This window comes from Microplitis demolitor, chromosome 8 (genome assembly GCF_026212275.2).
Source record: "Microplitis demolitor isolate Queensland-Clemson2020A chromosome 8, iyMicDemo2.1a, whole genome shotgun sequence".
Taxonomy (NCBI): Eukaryota; Metazoa; Arthropoda; class Insecta; order Hymenoptera; family Braconidae; genus Microplitis; species Microplitis demolitor.
In genome coordinates, this window is record NC_068552.1 from 14,498,693 (window position 1) to 14,522,326 (window position 23,634).

The window sequence follows — 23,634 nt, forward strand, 5'->3', positions numbered from 1 at the left end:
TAATATCATTATTTCTCTCTTAAATTTGAAGTAGTGAAAATAGTGACTATTATCTGTTTACCAGTGAAAAGTATGTCACCAATTTAAATAATGGTATATTTTTCATTAGCAATAAGTGACTATTCATTACCAAGTAGTGATTGCCACGTGATTGTCACTAATTCGTTTCTAGAGAGTAAATATATTTATTCAAGTAATTTCTTATTTAATGCTTTTATTTTAATCAAGCCTTCTAACTATTCATAAATAACATTTTTTTACTAAAAATAAATCATTTTATATGATCACTAAAATGTAAAAATTATTTGCATGTCATACAATCTCTATGAAACCGTAGTTTTCAAAAACGTCACAATATTTGATTTTTTTTAGTCTAATCTTTTGTATTTTAAAGTAAAAGTGTATTTTTCAGCATTCTACATAATCAAAAATTCATATTTATAATAATAATTTTGAACCTTTCGTTACTCGCGCTATGAGCGTGACGTCGTCCTGACTCAACAACTTATGACGAGTACTTGAGAGTAGATGAGATGCTACAGGAATATATAAGCGCGAGTAACGAACGCTTAAAGAAATTGAGAAAAAATTAATTAAAATAAAATCATCAATTACTAGTATATCAATATATGGGCCTTATATCTTACACAGTGTAAAAAATCAGGAGTAAATTCAAAGTGATCACATTTTATGTAAATCCGAATCCATTCAGTCCTCGGAGTCTAGGAGTTTTTTGGAAAAATTACTCCGCATACTTTAAATCAAGTGTGTAGTCCAAACTAACACACTTGCCAAATAACATTGAAACGCCATAAACAATCTATAGATATTTACCACACCATGAAACGTATTTTAAGTGACTACAAAAAACTATAGTTTTGCTTATGGCCTTAAACATGGAACACATTTAATGTGTGTTGAAATAATACACTTGTAACCCACTTGGTTTTGAAATGCACAGGAGTAAATAGGGAGTTTTTCTTTTCTGCGGAGTGATTTCAGAGTGGTCTGGATTTTATTTCAATTCGCATTCACTTCGATTCGAGTTTTAATATTAAAATAAACCTCCCTTCGGAGTAAACTTAACTCCGAGAGGATTGAATAGATAAACAGTCACCCACTGCGCATTCATTCTCGATTTAATCCGCATGTAAAAATTATATAAAACTCACTAAATACAAAAAACAATTATAACCTGAACTAACAACTATTTTTACTAAAAACTTTCTTATTCTTCATATGAATACAAAGAAAGATACATAAATTTTACCAAATTTTTAAGTTTTTACTACATTGTAAAAAATTTATGAAGTGAACCTAAAATAAATCCGGAGTGAATGTGGATTGAAATAAAATCCAGATCCCTCCGAAACCACTTCACTGCGAAGACAAACTCCCTATTTTCGTCTTATGCGGAGTGATTTTATTCAAAACTCCGAGTGACGGAGTCGATTAAAATTTAAATAAAATTCGTAATCATTCCAAATTCATTCCCGATTTTTTACTAATTATTAAGATATATCATGTTTCTTACAAGACTAAGAATCTACTCGCAATATATATGAATTTGTCAATACTGCTTTACAAATACATGCGACATAGATTGCTAGTGTATTCGTATATTATAATATATAAAGTATAGTTCTAGATTATCAAACAGTATATTTAGATATGAACTGATAAAATAATATGGCAGTAAAATAAATAATTAAAATGATAATTTATGTATAAACACTCGCTATATATTGTACAAATTAGTTATATCATGTCTCTTTGATATCGGAACATCAAACAATACAAAAATATTTATACTCTCTAACAATACATTTCAAATACTATTTAATTATATATAATGCTATAGATGTTATTAAAATTAAAATAAAAAATCATCAAAAGGAGAACAATGATCACAGGGCTGTAATGGAAAAATTTTTTATTCATGTTGCGAAATTAATCCATATTGCATTTTGCTTCATATAGTTACATATCGACGAGCTCAATTATAATACTAAATTATATATCAATAGTTAATGTGTAATTTAATAATCATTCGTTTAATAGAAATATATTTTGTGATTAATTAAGTAATTTGACCTCATCGCATATCGGATGTACTGCTGTATGATGATTAACAAACCATAGTTTGTGTTCCTGTCATACTGTGGAAGGAGTTTATGGCAAATGTACTTGCGTACCTGTTATTGACGACCGCAAGTTCATTAAAATGAAACTGCTGTAATATTATTATTCACATAAAATAATAAACTGATTAAAACATAATATTTCATTTGCCCGCTACACAATGTAAAGAGTATGGGTGCCTATTTTTTTATGATGAGTAATAAAAACTAAGATATTATAGTTTTTATGTATCAAATTTTTTTTAGTTAACGGTCGGTGATTTCAAAGCTTACATCAATGCTTAATGAATTTTAGTAATGCATACGTAAGAAAACAAATTATTTGTTATAATATTTTATAGGTTTTTTCATTTAAATTTTCAATGATGTTAGAAAGTCTAACTAATGGAAAAAATATAATTGATATGTATCAAAATTTGTAATTTTTTAATTTGTGGTTCAAAAACTTGTCAGCTTTAGTTTTGTTAAAAAATTAGATAAAAAGTAGCAAGAACTAAGTTATCAAAAACTTTTTCTTAATTCCCGAAAGTTCATCGTCTTAAATACATTTTCTAAACTAATTTTTATTCTAAAAACTTTAAAGTGGTTCTCCTTTTTTAATTTGATTAGCCAGTTAAATTGTACGATAGTGTTTTGCCAAGTTATCAGCCATAAAAGCAAAAATTACACTTTTGACTAGTAAATAAAAAAAAAAAAAAAAAAAAAAAAAAAATGATTTATTGCCATGATTATTCAAAAAATTTTTTTAATCAAACACGATTACGTATAATTGGGGGGGGGGGGGGCAAATGGGGTATTTAAGAAAAAAATAAGTTTTCAAAGACTCAAATACGCTAAGCTTTTTCTTTTAATGGTATTGAAAGTAACTAAAAAAATTTTCAGTTGCTGTAAAAACAAAATCATTTTTGCGGACAAAATGGGGTAACTCCTAAAAAGGTGAAAAAAAAAATGATTTCTGGATATTAAACAAAATTTTTTTATAATTGATTTTCATAAAGAGCAATTACCTATTGCATAATTACTGGATACAAATAAGAAAAAAAAATTTTTAATAGTTTTTATCATAAAACAAACATTTGACAACGATTTTTGAAAAAGTTTAACAAAAGAAAATTCAAAAAAATTCTAAATGATATTTACAAAAGTGTTCTCGAAATGTTTCAAAAATATTAAGAAAAAAAATTGTTTTTTATGAAATTTTGGAAGTAATCCTCCCTCCCCCAATCCTATGTTTCTATATAAAATCTGATTTAAAATATTTTCCAAAAACATAAATAACAAACTCAAGTGATTTTTGTTCGGCAGTTATAAACACTCTAGACAATATTGCACTGATATATTTGTTTACAAATTTTAAATTTATGAATTCAGTCACCGAAATATTTGTCCGATAAAAAATTGTATATTTATTGGTTTAAATATTTACTATTGATTAATAACGACCACATATATTAACATTGTAGATAAAAAAAATCCAACAAAAGCGTATGCAATTTTATCACAAAAAAAACAGCCATTAAAAAAAAAAAAAAAACGTCAATTTATCAAAATGTCATTTTACTTTTTTTTAAATTCAGGCTTCAGCAAAACTTACAAACCAAATAAATCTCACAGAGAAGAGTATAAATAAGTAACAACGAGAATAATATTGGCAGTATTAATATATAGTTTTGCATCCACCAAAAGTACAAGTTTTTTTATCGTAGTCTATTCTTTCTTGATGCAATTCCCTTGAATTTATCCAACTTGATATATCTGCGGAACGTTTTTATCCACAGAACATCTCTTTTTCTACCTCGCATCGATATTTCGCTGCGTGATTCGGCATTATTGCACAACGCTGTATTCAAATCCGTCAATAAAAAATTATAAAAAGGAAATAGTAAAAATAAATAGAAAAAAAGTGAACGTAGTGAAATCAATCAAATGCATTAAATATTGAGGTTACTTTAAAAAATATTGAGTTCAGCTTATCCCTTTTGTTTTATACTTTTTACAATATTGACACAATTTTTTTGTTATATCAGTAACTTGTAAATTCCAACAATACAATTCTTGTGATCACTTTTAACAATTGACATTGTATTGTATTTTTCTTTTTAAACCATTACACAATGACACATATGTCATGTTAAAACAAAAGAAAAACCGCCATGCAATAGGAAAAAAGAATTAACGTCAGCACAGTTAATCTTATTGATCAAAATTATTAATTTCAATACAAAACATATTTCTATCTTTATATTTCATTACTCATTCCATGTTAATTATTTAAATAAACAAATTATAAGAAAAATCAGAAACAGAATTTAACATTCAAATTATTCATCAAATAATAAAAAGTATAATTTATTCAATCCATAAAAAAAAGTAAATAATATTTTATCATCTGCGTCCAGAATACGGATTATACTGGCATTGTTTTAAATATAATGGATAAATATCATGAGCTATAGTATCATGTCTACTGAAAGATTAAATTCTACATATAAATATTATGTAATCCAAAAGTTACGAAACAAATTGTTCAATAATTATACTCAGGAAAAAAAATTTTGATTTACAAAAATCTGAATCTTGAACTGTTCTAAGATCTGTCTATTTATATCTATCTGTATATATCTAATTTTATAATTATTAAGATCTATGTGAGCCTCTATAAATCAAAGCTAAAAAAAATACCAAATTACAAAAGTGACTAATTTGGATTTTGAAAAGTGATGGAAGAAAAGTTTAGATTAAAGATCGACATCTACATGAGTAAATTTATATAGAAAAACAATGACATGAATTTCATATCATAAAATATTATTTATATATTTTCTAAATAACGGCGCTCAACTTCTTAGACTGAACCAAAAATTTAATGAGCTGATTCAAATTTAATATACCACTTTTTTCAGATACAAATAACTCTTGAGATCCACATTGATTTAAAATTTTGAAAAATTAAATCTAATCAGTCCTAAATACTTTTGTTGTTTTATTTATATTAACAATGAATAAATATTTTAATAAAGTATAAAATATTTTTTTAAATTTAAAATATACCATATCGTATCTAAATTTCTATCGAGAGTATTGAGTACATTATTTTTGTCGAGAGTGATATTTACAGTATTTTTTTTTCTTTGAGAAGATACATAAATATTTATGAGTTTTTGTTTTATTCATAGATAAATTTATATACTAAAAATGATGAAAAAAAAAGTATTGATTCAACTTTTTTCAACACCCTTGTTTTTTAGCTTTTTATCTTTTTCTGTAAATATAATAAATAAAAAGAAATAAATCTAGTATATTTTTCCTTATCATGATTTGTGGTACATAGATTTATTTCAATGTCGCGATAATCTGATTTATAGATACATTTAGGACAGGATATAATCTGAAAATTATAGATTAATTGTAGATTATAAATGCAGTATATTTACAGTAAATATGTGGTCTAATAAATTATTCGTCCGAATAAATTATATATATTATACATGTGATGTAACCGCCAAGATTTGAGTTATAATCAGTGCACTAACTTAGTAATAATTGATGCATGTTTTTTGCTTGCCTAAAGTGTATAATAATTAATTATATAACAACAACATATAGTACTTATTTCAATGGCATTATTTATCTATACTTGACGGCTGTAATAATAAAATCTGGAAGACAGTTCTTTGTTATCAAGCTCCAAAATATTTGCTTCGCTCAAAAAGCTCGAAAATATCTAAGTTTTTTTTTTTTTTTTTTTTTTTAAATCTTCCATTCTAAAACTTACTTTCTTATGTAGTAATTATAGAATGTACAAAATCAAAATTAGGTAAAATTTGTTTTTTTTAAATATTAGATTACAAGATCTTTTAAATAAATCCACTGAATTAGTTAAATTCTTCAAATAACCCAATGTATTACACTATAAAAAATCACCTGGGTAAGTCCGAGTGGTGTAGGTGTTAAAATTGGCGGTGTTAAATTTCAACACCAAAAACGATGTTAAAATAACCCCGCCGCCGGTGTAGATACCCGCACAAAAAAATATATATCTCGGAAAAATAGCATATATCCGACTTATATCTTTAGTATTGTCGTATGTATACTTTTTTGCGGGCATATATTTTCGGATATATCTTTTTCCATGTGGGTATTCTTTACCGGTGTTAAAATATTTTACTTTGTGAATATTTTTACTTACTCAATCATTATATTTGTTAATAAATTATATTGTTTATTAATTTTCACATAAATATATATATATATATATATATATATATATATATATATATATATATAAATGAGCTTGAAAATCGTTGTAAAAATAATTAGAACCGTTTACTAAGATCTCAAAAGCCGACAACTGATAAGAACTCGGATTTAAAAAATCGCAGTGGGTGAACCTCACTTAACTGTAATTAAACTAACTAGGACTCCATTTGTAACAGTTTTTTACAGAAAAGAGTTATCTGAGATTGGTACCAGCTTATGCAACTTTCGGTTCAGTATATAGGAAGGTTAGGCGAAACTTTATAGGAAGTATGTAGAAAACATTATATGTGATACGGAATTTCTACGACTTTTTTTTGCCACGTTGACATTAATATTATCATTAACATACCGTTTAATTGTAGTCAATTAAACGAGACTTCTATCATACATGTACATAATAATTTTTTTTTACCTGGTGTGAAGTTAACAGCTTTTTCAGCTTGGGCAACACAGTTTGAATAAAAAAGTCCCATCTTCTCGAAAACACCGACCATCTTTCCTGTTTCATTAGCCAGTAATGCTGTAACAATAACGATAAGGAAATTTTTTTTATTATTGTATCTACTACCACTCATATATATGAATATATATAATGGTTCAATTATTGTAATTTTATGCATCAAGTAGAATTATTTGGATATTAAATATTCATCATTTATTCTGCATGAAGCAACTTCGTAAACGTATCACATTATATCAGCCACTCCATTTAAACTTTTCTAAAATATTTTTTATTCCATTATTTTTATCACCTGCTTTTTCGTACTACTTATATTCAATGATAATTTATTTAAGTTTATCGGAAGCAACTATATCACTATTGCATTCAAATTAAAAGTTAATATTTTATCAAAAACCTTTAAAGGTTTTCCGTTAGCTCATTAAAAAAATAGATGTCTGGGTCATTTAAAAGTTGACTTTAATGCATAATAATATTCTTCAATAGTTTTATGTGAAAAAATTAATAATGCCATCGATAATTTTGCTATCGCCGCAATCAAGCATTTTTTCCTTTGATTCGGAACTCTTTCAATCTCGATCTATTTTCGAAAATCATAAATTTATATAATTTCTCATTCCGTTTGAATCCCTTGAAATACTACCAACTTCTTCCTTTTTTTTTTTTTTTTTTTTTTTTTTTTGTGGACTTTTTATTTTACTCACAGTTTTCTCAGCTGAAAAACTAAAAAAAAAAAATAAATGCATTTTTCATGCCACGAAAAGATGAAAAAAAAAAAAAAACGGCTTGTATCTATACAAATTTCAGAACTTTTCAACACAGCAAACTTTTTCGGAGCTATGAAGGTAAAAAATAATATAACAAAACGGTAATCCTACAATTTGCGATAACGATTGAAACAGATAATATGATGTACCTGAAAATCGGAATGTTTTTCTCGCAACAAAAATGAAAAACATTCGTGTAATTTGACTGCTTCAGGCTGATCTGAAGGGTAGTTGGGGGTAGTCTGCAATTTTCGGTAGACATACAAGCGCCTGTGCAAAACATTTCAGAAATCTAAATCCAGTAAATTTTTCACTTTTCATTTTTTTTTTTACTTTCGTTCCGCGCAAAACGTTTCGATCTTTAGGTACACATAATGGGAATCAACAATGATTCATTTTTTTCATAGAATTCTTTTTATTATGTATCATTAATGTGTAGTTAATAATTTAATTAAAACAAAAAAAAATTATTTGATTGTTATAACTTAAAACGACTTAAATTCAATCTGATTTGAAATTTATAAAAAAAACTTTAAACTTCTTTATAAACTAAATTAAAAAAACTTGGAAACCAATTGTGAAGTTAGAAAGAAAACACTTGAATCTATTATCTATTCGGTTGTGAGATATTATCAAATTGTAACTCAGAACACGCTCTCACATTTTCAAACGCCGAGATCAATAATTTTAAAAATAGAATAAACGAAAATGAACAGTACGATATAGACGTAACTTAGCCTTTTAAAAACTTTTTTTCAGGGCTTATAAAAAAAAAAAATTTAGTAAAGTTATTGATACGAAAATAGTTCAGATGTTTCCTAGATGTCCTTGCAGTACTGAAATATTTTATATATATTTATGAACTGTGAGTCTTCTGAGGAAAAGCGATCACTGACTTTGAAAACAGTTTCAGAAAAACGGATTTAAAGTTTTCAGTAACTCAAGTGCTCTTCAGTTTCTATCGGGCTGATCGATGGTCACATTTCCGGTTATTTACATCAAATCAGCTTTAAAATTTCATAAAAAATTTTCAACACATGAAACTTAACACGAATGCAATAAAAAATAATCTAACCTCTAAAATCTATAACCGCCTCAATATTTTCGTCATTTCTTACAAGACTGAATTATATTTCAAGCAATAAAAAATTATTAATAATGTTTTATTCATACTTCAACCAATCTGAATTCATTTCTACGGAATCTCTCAAATATATATGTTTTTTTTTTATGTATCACATCTTCCATTTCAAATGGGTATTTGCCTATTAAATTGTATTTACTTTATCAAAAAAACATACAAGTCTACACAGTTCTGATCTTACGTGACTTAACGTGAATTTCTACCCTCCTTTAATGTCACTGTCTATTACTTAGAGAAAAGTCAGCATAATTTCTAATTATCTTTACTATCTTTATCCGAAGTTAACATTTTGCTTTAGTATTAAATTAAAATCATGTCGTAAAATATAAAATTATACATACATATAGTGTATACATATCAAAAAGAATATATGAATATTATTTCACCTTTCAAATTCACACTACTCTACTATTCTTTTTCCGTCATCTCGTTATCTATATTTATATAACTGTATACATATACAGAGTTCACTGCATATAAAATTACTCGATCGAATGCTCTATTTCAGGAAGTAACGAGAATACTATCAAAAATTTATTTTTCTCTAAACTTACATGTGTGTCGACAATTATATTTCTCATTGAATTTAAATATAAAAAAAGATAAAACATAAAAAATAGTAATTATAAATTTTTTATAGATTTCTTAAAGTAAATAAAAAATAATAGAATTCAGATGTTTGGAAACTCAAATAAATTTTTTCAGAAGTATTTATTGCGCACATAGTTACTGTTGGGGAAGGGGGAGGGAGCAAAAGAGGGTAGGGTGGGCAACACGGGGTACCCCTAAAATTTTATAAAAAAATTTTTATTTTTTAAACGTTTTTCAAACATTCCAAAATCACTTTTGTAAATATAATTAAGAGAATTATTTAAAATTTTTTTTTGTTAACCTTTTTCAAAAATCGATTGTCAGTTGAAAAAAATTAATGACTTTTGTTTTATGATAAAAACCATTAGGGGGTACCCTATTTTGGCCGCAAAAATGAAAAAATTTATAACTTCCCACTAAGAAAATTGCAAATTTTCAAAAATTCAGGAAGTTATTGGTTTCACCCCGATTTGTGAAAATCGAAGTTCCAACAGATGTCGACGTTTTGAGGTTCTAGGAAGCTATTCTGACTAAATTCACGATGATGTCCGAGTGTATGTATGTATGTGCGTACGTACGTACGTATGTAAATATTCTGTAACTTTTGAACGGATAAACCGATTTTGATCTTCGAAGGTGTCATTCGACGCGGCTTATTATTTAATATAAACACTGGAAATTCGAGTTTAATCGGTAGGGTACGTTCAGAGATATTTTAAAAATAAAATTTTTTCAAAAATGTTTTTTTTGAATAACTTTTAATTAGCTCGATGGATTGATTCTAAAATCCAACCAGCTCTAAAACTTTGTACGCCGCGTCGAATGCCACCTCAAAAATCAAAATCAGTCCGTTCGTTCAAGAGAAACCGTTAACGAAAGAATTACAAAAAAAAAAAAAAATTTTTTGTATTTTTGAAATTTCTCAAAAACGACTCCATAAATCAACTTCAAAATCTGATCAGTTGTAGAACTCAATAAAACACTTCGATTTCCACCTTAAACGTCTCAATCGGTTTTTATCGTTCGAGAAATATCGTTGTAGAAAAAATGGTAAAAAACGTTATTTTTCAAAAACAAAGGCATACAAAAGTATTTTCGAGCTCGAAGTGCTCAAGGAGCTCGAAATGGGCGGGAAGTTTTGGGGCTGGCCCACAGGGTCAAACGACAGACCGATTTTTTTTAACGAACCGAAAATTTTTTCTATTTACGTTGAATATCATTATAAAAAAAATGATTTAGTTTATTTGAATTCTCGAAAACTTGATATTTCCTTAAGTACCTCGTTTTGCCCTTCCCTCCCTTATATTGTGCAGACTTTTGAAAGTTATAAATATTGTAACAATTTTCTATATATTTTTATTGCATTAATGGCTTGACATTGATATAAATTTAATGACTTATGCGCAGCAATTCAAAAAGGATTATATACTGTTATCTTAACTTGAATGGTAGTTTTCATAATGTATATGTGAGGTGAACTGTGTTTCGAACAAACTTTGCGACTCAAACAACCAGTTTTGTGTATCGATGGTAATGTAATGTTCTCAAAGTTATAATTTAACTTAAATAAATGCTAAATAAATATACACACAATATAAATTGTCCCACCGCTAGTTCATATTTTTGAAGTCCCATTAATTTGATAAATTTATAATTATGATTGTAAATATATATAAAAGTTGACTCAAACTAAATCTAATTATTCTGAAGCTTAGAGTTTTTCTATCAAGTAATTTATAAAAATACTTCATTTAATAAGAAAAAAATATACATGGAAATCGTAAGGGTTTGTTTCAGTTGACCTAAAAGATGTTATTAAAATTGTAGTATTTGAAAATCAGTTGAAATTTATGTCAGTAGTGTTTTAACGATGGAACTTCAACTTTTAATAAATCTTCACTCACTAAATAAAATACATTATATATTTATATCGGTATAAAAAATTAATGAATACCACTCATTAATCGTTATTCTAATCCGATTCAAATTTTAAAACCTTGCTAGAATCTATAGATATTCTAGTTTCAAGAAAGAAAAGGATTTACTGAGTACTTAATTTGTATAGAAAAACAACTGAAGTTACTTAACATAAAAAATAAATTCAACAGTCTTTAGATATCACTCGTACACTGAGAAAAAAAATATTTTTGTTAAGAACATTTACTTGATACAAGAACATATATTCTTGATAATTTTCAAAAATACATCATTTTGTCTCAAGAATTCGTAGAATTGAAGGAAATAATTTTTATTTAATTCAAGTAAAGCTATTCTTTTGTTTACTCATAATATAATATCAAATTCATATAATAACAAAAATAAATTTGATGCTCTTTTCTCAAGAAATTGATAATTGAAAATAAAAAATAAATATTTTGAACGGATTTCTTGAATCAAGAAATTCTTGTTTCGAAAATAGTACTTTTTTTTCTCAGTGTAATTGAGTAGCATCTTGTAAAATCGGTATTAAACTCGAGTGTAGGTTTGGCGGCACGAGCGAAACGATTATTTAAATACAAATAAAAATATCGAGTTTACTAACCACTAATAAAAAAAAATTTATGTAAAAATTTTGTCGGTAATTTATTACATTCAGTATACTGGTAACAGAATACTTCCGTAAAGTATTTAAATACCAATACGAATACCAGAGGTTATTGATGCAACATTTTTGTAATAGAAACTAGTGTTAAAAAAGTTTCAAGCCGTAAACAATGGCTGCGAGGCCACTATCGATAGCGGTACTATTTAAAAAATTATATATTTTTCTCTTACAGATTTAAAAAAAAGTAAATATTTAAATTTATATACTAAACATTTTTACACTAAAGTGATTACAATACTGAGTTAAATACCTTGAAAATATTTAAAGACTGTACTTAAAATACTTTACAAGACTAAATATAATAAGATAAAATTTATAAACTTGTAACCAAGGTATCTGTACTCATAACTAAAGTAACTGTATCCATAAGTAGTTTGGAGTAATCTTAAACTCATTATGTCCTTACGTATCTGTTGTAAACAGTCTAAGTATATATGAACAATCACAAATACGTAGAGAATCAATAGTTAATACTGTTGTTTGAATAATTGACTGTTGAGTCTTCAATATTGATTTAACAAACTTTGTAGGCATTTATACAAGCTAGAAATTTTGAATATGTAATTATAATTAATTAATAGATCACTCATTTGAGAGGTGAAATTCAATGTGCAGTAAGACTCTTTAGAAAGTTTTTATTTATAATTGATGCATCATGTGGACAATTAAAACATTGACTACTACTATTATTTATTTATGGTAATTCTGCACAAGTGCGGCTTCACCTATTTTTGAGGATAAAAAATCGAAAAAAGTTTTTGTTATTTTTTTATTTTAAAATTGTTCTATTTGACGGCAAATTGATGAAAAAAAATGTTATGACGATGAAAAATAAAAAATTACGCTATATTTTTTCAGTTGAATGTTGAACAAAAATTACGTTTCCAAGGTTTTTCCTGAATGTTTTTATATAGTGATTTTTTTTACATTTAAAATTTTTTTTTTTTTTTCAGATTTCATGAAAAATTGAGCAAATTAATAAAAAAATAAATTTTAGATATAATTTCAAAAATTTCATTAAATTTTTGAAAAGTTCTTATTTTTTATTTTTTTTAACCCTAATCCACTGTCACTGTTTTCAGCACTCGTAAACGTTGAACATGGGTCATTAGCGGCCGCTGCTCATTTAACTATGCTATTCTGTAAGAAAAAATCTGAATAAATTCGTAAGTCTTCTTTGAATTTCTAACTGTGCGATAGAGTTGTTGCCAGCCCCGAAAATCCTTCTTTTAATAAACATTATCATCAAAATTCAAAGGCATGTAGGCTGTTTACAGTAGAATTCTAGGACACAAACAAACCAAGTTCAACTAGTTAGGGTCAATTTGAAAAAAGAGTTATTAGATGTATCAATTTTTCGATTTACAATCCTCAAATATAGGTGGAGCCGTACTTATGCATAACTACCTTATTTATTTTCAAAGATTAAATTAAAAAAATGATAGAAAACTTAATTTTTTAAATTTTTCAGGTAATAAGTATTCCGAAAATGAACTATTAATAGTATAGATAACTATTTATAGTATAAGCTAAATGCTCAGTGGATTAATCAAGTTTCCTTGAGCAAAACTATCAAAGTTATATATTTTTTACGTAAAATTCACGATAGTTTAAGGTTTCTCTGATGATTTATGATCTTAGCAATGTGCCAACGATTACCCGTTGTACTCAACGGGTTTCTAACTTATTCACAATTACTTGCGCATATAAGAATTCATAATTCGTACATTCGTTCTGATTTTCCATTTGTATTTAATCCTTTGCTATTATAAAATATTTACTTAAAAATTGTCATTTTTTAAAAAAAATTTAAGAAAAGACGTTTTATTTTATTTATTTTTATTGTCATGCATTGAAACAAATGAATCATATTCCATACTTGAATGTACGGACAATAAAGTATGCAAAAGTATTATTGTTGATTTATTTGTATATTATCGATTCGCTGACAAAGAAATATGAGAAAACCTGACCGTGAAACATGTGTCTGCAAAACTTTAAGACCCAGTTTTAAAAGTTATATTATATTAGTATTACATGAGAGGTTGAAAATGTAAACTCGTAGTACACGTTATCTGTTATGATTAAACTTAAAATATTTATACAATAAAAATAGCGATACGTAGCTTTGGTTTACTCAAAACATTTACTCTGCAAAATTAATAGTTGTTTACATAAGCAAATATTATTTGTTAACAAGTAAATAACTAATATAAATTATCACTAACTGAAACAAACATTGAACATAAATATTTGACGAATTTCATATAAATTGTTATCATTATTTTTGGTACATTAACAGCTCATATGAACTTTGACCAACGTGAAACTCGTTAAATTAAAATTCAGTTCCACAACTCAAACATAAAATATTGTATGCATTGTATTTGAATATCACTCGAAAATTTTTCGTTTAAAATAAATATTTTTAATTTGTATGGTCAAATAATATTGAGTAAAAAATATACCATCGAAAAGAAATTTTTATATCAAATAGTGCTGCAGTTTTTTTGTAATCAATTTATTTAATTATTCATTTAAAGTCAAATTGACTTTTTAGTTTCTGTAGTATCGATTAGTTTTTTTTTTTTTTTTTTTTTTTTTTATAAAAAAAATTAAAATAAATGACTGTTCAATTTATTTTTTTTTTATTCAATTGTAAATAATGAATTAATGAAAATTTTTTTATACAAGGGCAAGATTCATTTTTTCGATCATGAATATGAAATATCTTTTACTTATAATTTATCACTTATAATTTAATGCAATAAAAAAAATTTCCAAGTCTTAAAAAAATAAAAAATTTTTTTTGCATCACAATTTTTAGGTACTTCCACTTCTCTTGCGTTATCTTACTTCACCTGACCCCCCTCCCCCCTTCTATAAACGGAGATTCATAAAAAGAAAACTTGTAGAAATTTATTGACTGAGAAACTTAATGAAGTTTTAAAATTTAATTTAAAGTAAAATTTAATTTAAAGCAGATGCTAACACATCATAAATTCGGATTAATATATTTTATTGTTAAAGATAATGTTTAGCTATAAAATATCAATTTACATTTGATTATGTGTTATAAAAATAAAAATTTAATTAATAATAAAATAGAATAGCATCTGCTGATACTTACTTTGAATTTTACGATCGATTTGCTTCTGAAGAATAGTGAAGCTAGAGCTGGATGGAGATGATTCTCGGTCACGAAAACTACCGCAGGCGAATTGATAAAAATCGTTGCATGGATCCACATCTCTGTTCATCGATGCCAACATTTTTCTTGAGCCCTCATTGCATGCTTTCGTAACACATATTTCATCCTGTCCATCTCGTTCTCTAATGCACGCTTCGTCCTGATAAATATAAAATCAGACATTGACGTCATGTAAATAAAATATTTAATATCTACATTTGTTATTTATATTTTTAAATATTAACTCCCTTCGTACTTTTTATTTCATCTTTCATTTTTAATTATTTACTTTATAAAAGCTACGAATATATTTAAAAATATTCATTAACAATTTAGTTAGAATTTGAATTCTAAAACGCAGTCGTCCTGTAGCTTTAATTCAAGTTATTAATTTACTTTTCGATTATTTATGGAAATAAAATAATCTTCAGTTATTTAAAATATTTATCGCCATTTTTTTAAATTTTAAGTTCAGTAAAAAATAAAAAATCTAACTTTAGGAATAATGTATTCATAGAACAGAAATCAGAGAGATTTAGCATCGATCCTGACATTTGCCTTCAAATCTAAACGGTTTTTTATGGCTTCAATACACACAAGTCCACGTGCGCTTCTGTGAGCTTGACCATCGGTTTATCACGGCCGTTCAAAGTCATATTGTATGTGTTATATACGATGTAGTGTAGTGTATACTGTAGATCGCGTTTGATTATTAACGGTTAGTTGGTTTACTTGAAATATCTCACATATGCAACAAGTGAAAAAAATATCTATTTTAACAATATTTATACTCCTATAAAAACTATTTTTGTACATATTTTTATTTATACGCCTTTGTACACAAACATACATTCTATCCTTCTAAATATCATTTGCTATATTTAACTACTACATATATTTTTTTTTTTTTTTTTTTTTTTTTTTTTTTTTTCATGAAAATTTATTTTTCTTCTAAAAATATTTTTATCACTATCAATTTATATACTCTTCATATATTTACGTCTGACATTTTTTTAATCTGTACCACTTTTTTATTTTTAATTAAAATTTTTTTCTTTTTTTTAATTTTTATGTAAAATTCAGTTAACTGTACATAATCAAATAATCATTATATTTTATTACAGAAAAAAAAAATGTATCGATAACGTTTTAATAACGGCATAACGAATCTACACTAATTGGCTTTTAAATTTAACAATTTAATTACTGACGTTAAAAAATTTTAAGTGACCATTATTTGTATTAATATTAAACCTTTTTTCATTAAATTAACGAAGTAGTTATATTAACAAACATTTTATGAATAATTGTACCATTTAAATGTACTTGATAAATTTTGTACCGATTTGCATAAATAATTGAGTATACAAACTCGCATCGAAATTTAATTGTATAATTTTGAATTTGTCCATAAAATTTAAACCGATTTAAAGTTTCAAATATACGAATATATACATAAACTGTGACGATAAAATAGATGCGGGGATAAACAATGTAAATGTAAACGATTACGAATAATTGAATGCATTTTCCTTTTATATTTGAAATTACTAAATAATTAATAATTGACTTAGTGACGTAGCTTATGGAAACATAATATCGAAAATTGTTTACTGTTGATTCACATGCGACATAAATAATCTACTAGTCTGACATCAATAAACTATCATCAAGTATTAGTACGTCCATTATTAAATGACATAACATGTATACAAGTATATCAAAAATATATACAAGCACCATAGTCATGTAATATATTGCGCTATTTAAAATTTTACTTCAAATATAAAATAAATTACTTGAAGTTATAGACAAATTAAAATCAGTCAGAAATATATAAATGTTGGAAAACCTAAAAGTGCACACATCAATCGCTCATCTTATTTTTATTTTATACTAATAATTCAAAGTTGTTTTGATTATAAATTTTTATCCAACTTTTAAATTACTAACTTTTTTTTTTAAATATCCCGCCTTTTTGTCTTAGATGTCGCTCTTTTTTTTAATATAAATCTTACTGTTACGTTAGTACTGCTGCCAGTAGTTAATGGAGGGAAAAAGGAAGAAAATAAAAATAATAGTAAAAATAAAAATGGCTGCTTATTTTTTCATGAATAATAAGTTTTACATTTTTTATTGATTACAATTAAACTAAAAGGAATTAGATAGTGATTATCAAAAGGGTTCTTGTGATCAGAAATACAAAAATACCCTAACGGATCCGAACTACGGTAATTTACCGTAGAATAGCGCAATTTATGGTAAAAATGCGGTAGTTTACGGCCAAACGCGCAATTTGTGGTAAATTACTGTTATGCCGGAAAAACATGGGAATGTACGGTAAGTAATCGGATCCGCTAGGAATACTAAAAACAAAGTTAGGCTGATAAATTGTATCTATCGAGAGTTATCGTGTTTACTAAGTTTCGTACACGTCAATAAACAACGTTTTTTTGGGATTGAAATAATTTATATTTAATTAATAGAATATTCAATCCACTTGATCTTGGGTCGAAATTATTCTTTATTAAAGTGTCTTTGTATTAGTATACAATTTGACTCATTTTAGTGTAATCAAAAGAATGTAGAGATAATTTAATGTGAGTAAATGAGTCGAAAGTAATAGATCGATCATAAAGCATTCTCAGCGCTTTCGCGCTTGAGGTGTGCAATATAATACACTCCTGATTGTTTAATCAGGAGTGAATTCGAAATGATTATGGATTTTATTGGAATCCGGATTCACTCTGTGACTCGGAGTTTCAGAATTTCAGAAAAATCACTTCACATACTCAGTAAATAGGGAGTTTTTTTTTGCGGAGTGACTTTTGAGTGATCTAAATTTTATTTAAATCTGAATTTACTTCAAATTTGCTCTTAGAAGTTTTTTGTACTATGAATTGAAAATGAAAATTTTTTGGGGTGATAAAAAATTTCTTTCTCAAGAAATTTTTTTTATTCCTAAGGAAGTTTTGTTTTCATTCCATAATTCAAAATTTTTCTTGCACTAAGAAATTATTTTTTTCTGTGTATTTTATTTTCACATCATTTTGAATTTCCCAGTAATAAATATTATGAAAATTAAAGTCGCAATGAATTTTATTTTATTTCAATAATCGTTTTTTTATGGTACATAAGTAGACTAATTTAAAAAAGTGTTAATTTTAAAGCTAATAGTTATTTGAAAATCCGATTTTAATTGAAAATTATTTCTTTCTCATGTACATCTAGCTTGTAAATACGAGAAATTCTACAATAACTCGGTTTGGAATACTGATTCATTAGTCATACACTAAGACTTGCATATTTAACAATAAAATATGTACGGCGCTTTGACTAATAAATTATTATTTATTGTATTCTGAATTAAGTCACCGACAAACCAGCTTGTGTAAGTCAATTACCGTTTAAATTTAATGCTTTTATACAAATTTCATTTAGCTAAAAATACAAAGAAGAATTTACTTAATTTCTGTGTAAATAAGTTTACAAAGCTTATTATCAAAATCCATTATTCAATTAATCTAATTAATTCCTAAAACCGAAAAAATAAATTCTGAGTAAATACTCACAAAGTAAATTTTTTAAAATAACTGATTAATTCATTTCTCATATATTTACTTATTTTTTACATAATCGATCTTTAATGTTTTATTCTGCTTTTAAAATTTTTATTATTTGTTCCGTAATGAATTTAATGATTTATTGAATTTTTTTTTAACAGGCTAAAAATTTTTAATTTATTTAAAAAAAAAATAGGGTTTGGCCAAATTTCCAAATGTCATATAAAACAAACTAAAAATACCATATTGTAAATTTATTCGGAACAGATAAAAAAAACGATATTGAAGTTATCTGACATCATATAATTTTTAGATTTTGTTAAAAACGACAAATTACAAAAAAAAATATTTTAAAAAAATCACACCTACAGTTTTTTTAATTTTCTACATGTGCATATTTTTAGTTTTTTTTTTTTTGTAATTGACTTGTTGGAAAAAAAATTAAAAAATTTCTAATCGTCTGTTTTCTTCAGGATCATACAAAAAAAAATACTGTAGTAAAAATAAAAAGGCCATTCGGCAGCCGAAATGGAAGTAGATTTTTCATTATTTATTTAATTATTTGAATCCATAAAGTAGACGGTGGCGTTTAAAGGTTCATCTAAAGCTTATAAGATCAATTATATTTATGCTTGTCAATTTTTAAAAAATACTTTATGTAAACTTTAATGTTGAAATTTTAAAAGTGTTACACGGCAGTAATCAGAATTGGAACAGTTACATGAATTTATTAAAAAGTGAAAGAACGAATGCAACAGCTAAATTTCAATAAATAAATAAGTAATTTTCGTTGAATATAAAAAAAATACTACTGAAATATGAAGCTCATTAGATAAGCTACATAAAAATGTTAACAAGATTCAACTATTATCTATTACTTGAAAATTATTAAATGAGAAAATAAAAAAAAATGTTTTTTTCTGATTTTCGGAAAATTTGGAAATTCATTAAAGTATTAGAAAAAATTATCTAAAGAGTAAGCAACATAGTTTAAATCAAAGCAAATCGAATGAACATAAAAATTCAATCACCAAAAATAGATTATCTCTTTAAGATCAAAAGTTATTTAAAGATAAATAAAAAAATTGAAATTTTTCAAAAATTAAAAACCCTTTAAATGGCTATAACTTTTAAACTTTTTGGCCGATTTAGCTCATCTTCGAACTGAACCGAGCTCTTTAGCTAAAGAATATGTAAAAAAAATTTCATTAAGATCGGTACAGAATTGTGAACGCTTTCGTGGGAGAACTGCGCGTTATATCATATATATACATATATAAACTTTTTCACCAATAGTATTTTTGAAACCTACTTGACTCAAATAGATAGAAAATGTTAAAATTTTTGTAAAGTTGCGTCATGAGGACAAATACAACAGTTAGATTTTTATAAAATCTACTAAAAATAAACTCATAATTATGTAAACAACTAATTATAACTTATGCTAGCAGTATAATTAATTACTTACCAAGGGAGCACAATTTCGTGGTTGATCAGCATCTGGCAGAGTTGTAATTAAAAATAAAACAGGGCTAGTAACAAGTAAACTTGTAACAAGTAGCATAGCAAAAGTTAGCAGGGCTTTATGAACAGATTTGCTCTGTTTAACCCAGTAGCAGGGCATGCAACATATCCAGGTTCCTGTATTTTGAGCTCTTTCAAGAGGAACCATGGGCTCATCGACAGCATTGCTCGCTTCATCAGTATTTTGTCCATGAGTCGGCGTCGTGAGATGATCTCGTTGATGTTGATGATATTGTTGAGTTGATCCATGTCCACCAGGCCCACCAAGGCCACCACTACCAGCACTACCACCAGCACTGCCTCCACCACCACCACCACCGCCACTAGGCCCGTGCGGCCCCGCCACTGGTCCCGGAACACACAACGCGCGTGTACTTAAAGATATTTTAGCTCCGCCGGTTCGTGTTATTCCACCCCGGGCCTTACGGCCACGGTTATCCCGGCTCACCGTACACAGAGCCACATTTGCAGTATTGTTATCTGAGCTTCGTGACGTCAATCAACAGACGGAACTTTTACTTTGTTACCAGCAAACTTTATTGTTTATGTTAAATTCATTTCTCTACTGTTCTCCTTATACATACTTCAATTACACTCTTTTATTTTTTAAACCATTGTTATTATCACAAAGTTATATCGTCTTTGTTTACAATAACAATTTTTTTTCAACACAATTCGTCTCTTCCTGTCTGCAAATATAATTTTTTTTACACATTTTTATATTTATTATTTTTTAAAAATATATTATTTATTTTTATTCATTACAAAATTGTCGGTTCCTGAAAATTATGTCTATAGTTTTCTTTAAAATTTATTAAAAATGAAAAAATATTTTTTTTTTTTTTTTAATACTTATACAATTTCATATATATGAATATACATATATAAAATTATAGACCATGTGCATTAAATAGAAAATCGATGTGAAAATAAAATCCAATTCTAAATTTAAACTTGTAAGAAATTAAAACAATAGCTTCGGTAAAGTTAAATAAAACAAAAAACATAAAAACAATTTATTGGAAAATTTATTGACAATAAAAAAAACATAAAATTAGCAGTGAAAATAAAAAAATGTATTTATAAATAATAGCATGCTCACGTAAAAAATACCGTTAAGGGAAAAAAGACGATACCGATGCAGTACTCCACGTACTTTAAAGGTAACACGCGGACTACTAGACGGACGTGATATCAACCACCGTGGCGCCTTTTCCACCCTCTTTCAACCCCTTCCTGGTTGATCACCCACCAACTCTTGCATTCTCACATCAACCGACTCCCTCTCTGTCGATTAACTTAATGTATGTAATGCGCAAACTCTTGGCATTTTAAATGCCGCAAAAACCTCAAATGTACCTACTACGAAACTCACCTTAACTGTAATTTTAATTGTCACGAATAGTAAACATTTAAACAACTTCATCTACACTGTGGGTTTAAAAAACCATCAAATTATTCGAAATTTAAAAAATAGTTAAAACCAAAAATAAATTTATTAGATTAATGTCATAAAATATATAAAGACAGTGAGAAAATAAAAGTAAAAAATTAATTAAAAAATTTTTCGTGACATGAGAATTTGTTCGGTAGCCGAATTGGCGCGTATATGAAAAATGATGAAAAAAAAATAATAAAACAAAAATAAAATCAAGGATAGAAGAGATGAATTTTTATAAAAATACAGTCGTAGCCAAGTGATATTAATCAGTCACCAATATCCATTTCCGTAGCACTAAAACTCAGATGGATCCTCGTGGTAGTCTTATCGATTTTAGCATTTGATGCTCCTACGTACAAACATATTCACAAAATCTCGTACTTGAATGTAGGTCAACTTAATGAAATTATAAGCTCTCGCCAAGACACATTATTTATATGGATAACAAGCATTCGATTTCATTGCTATAAATTAACTATAATTATTTTTAAAATGTTGGCGGTAGTAACGTTATACCAGATAAAATCAATTATTATGATTTACGGTGCTTGAATCTACCCAAGTTATTATTATTCTTTGACTAATTTTTTTATTCATTTATTTATTAGTATATGTATATATGTAGATATATTTTATCACTATTCAAATGGCACTGGATACCTATTCTACTGTTCAGGGCAATTAATCAAAGCACATTTGACTCGCAAATCTGTTATTGAATACGATTCAAATTTAGATAGATCACTTCTTACCTCAGGCTTTTTATTTCTTTACTGAAATTAACGTCAAGACATTTTGATAAATCGGTTATCGAAATGAAATAAATCAATTTATTTCCTATTTCTCGAAAGTTAATAATAATAAAGTTTATTTTTGTTTGTGTTAATGAGGAAAATGACGAAATGAGTTTAAGATTTTTTGTTAAAAAATTTAACGAGGTGCAAAACAAACATTACGGGATAAAATAGGTAACGAAAAATTTTAATTTATTGTCAAAAATTTGAAAAAATTTTTGAAGCCATTATTTTATTTATGAGTGTAATATTAAAAAAAAAAAAATAATAATAATTTATTTACATTCAAAATTAATACATTAAAAAATTTTTTTGATGTTACTTTTTAAGGTATCAGTCTTTTTAAATTTTTGAACTTGAAAATGGAATATTTTTGGGCAGCATTTTCTATAATTTAAAAATATTAAATAAATGCGTACACTACACAGAAAAAAAAATTTCTTGAGGCAAGTAAAAATTTTTTGCATGAAATCTTTTTTTTCTGTGTAAAAAATTCACGGCATGAACGCGAATTAAATCCTTGATAAAATTTACTCCAAAAGGAAGTTTATTATAATTTTGAAACCCTGATCCGAAGTGAAATTAACCTTAAGGAACTTTACTTTAGTAGTTAAACTGTGAATCGGAGTAAATGCGGATTTACATAAAATCCAGATCGATTTGACATCAATCCGTTGGAAAAAAAACTCCCAATTTACTCCGTATGCGGAGTAATTTTTTTTAAAACTCTGAAACTCTGAGTGAACTCAGATTTGAATAAAATCCAAAATCACTCTCGACTTTTTGCAGTATAGTTTAAACATTATGTAAAAAGTGCGTAATTAAAAGATTTACAGGCGTCGAAATGTTAAAAATAAAAAAATAATTATTTTGGGTACTCCATTTATCTTTTTCTTCACTTAAGATACATAAAAACAGTTAAGGGTTAACGAAGGGTATTAAAAATATATTACTAATAAATTATTCTAAATAAAAATTTTATATTTCATTTATTCTGTTGACTGTTTTGAATCTCACATATGTATACATGTAATAATTATTATTATATATCTGTTTCCTCCGATTTTCGTACATTCCCTGCGCTCTACAATTTGAAATTAAAAAAAAAAATTTTTGCAGGTACTTTAATAAAGTTTAAATATTTTTATACCAAA

At 26.5% G+C, this 23,634-nt stretch overlaps 1 protein-coding gene across 1 annotated transcript in view; it reads right to left on the reverse strand.

Annotated features, from left to right (window-relative positions):
- Positions 1–20,533, reverse strand: part of LOC103573203 (endothelin-converting enzyme 1) — a 44,041-nt gene extending 23,508 nt beyond the window's left edge. Inside the window, exons 1-3 of the mRNA XM_008552177.1 lie at positions 20,190–20,533; positions 15,099–15,318; positions 6,814–6,921 (exon numbers count right to left, since the gene is read on the reverse strand). Coding sequence (XP_008550399.1) covers positions 6,814–6,921; positions 15,099–15,318; positions 20,190–20,393 — 532 coding nt within the window. The 5' untranslated portion in view covers positions 20,394–20,533. The remainder of the gene's footprint in view (positions 1–6,813; positions 6,922–15,098; positions 15,319–20,189) is intronic.
- Positions 20,534–23,634: the final 3,101 nt, after the last annotated feature.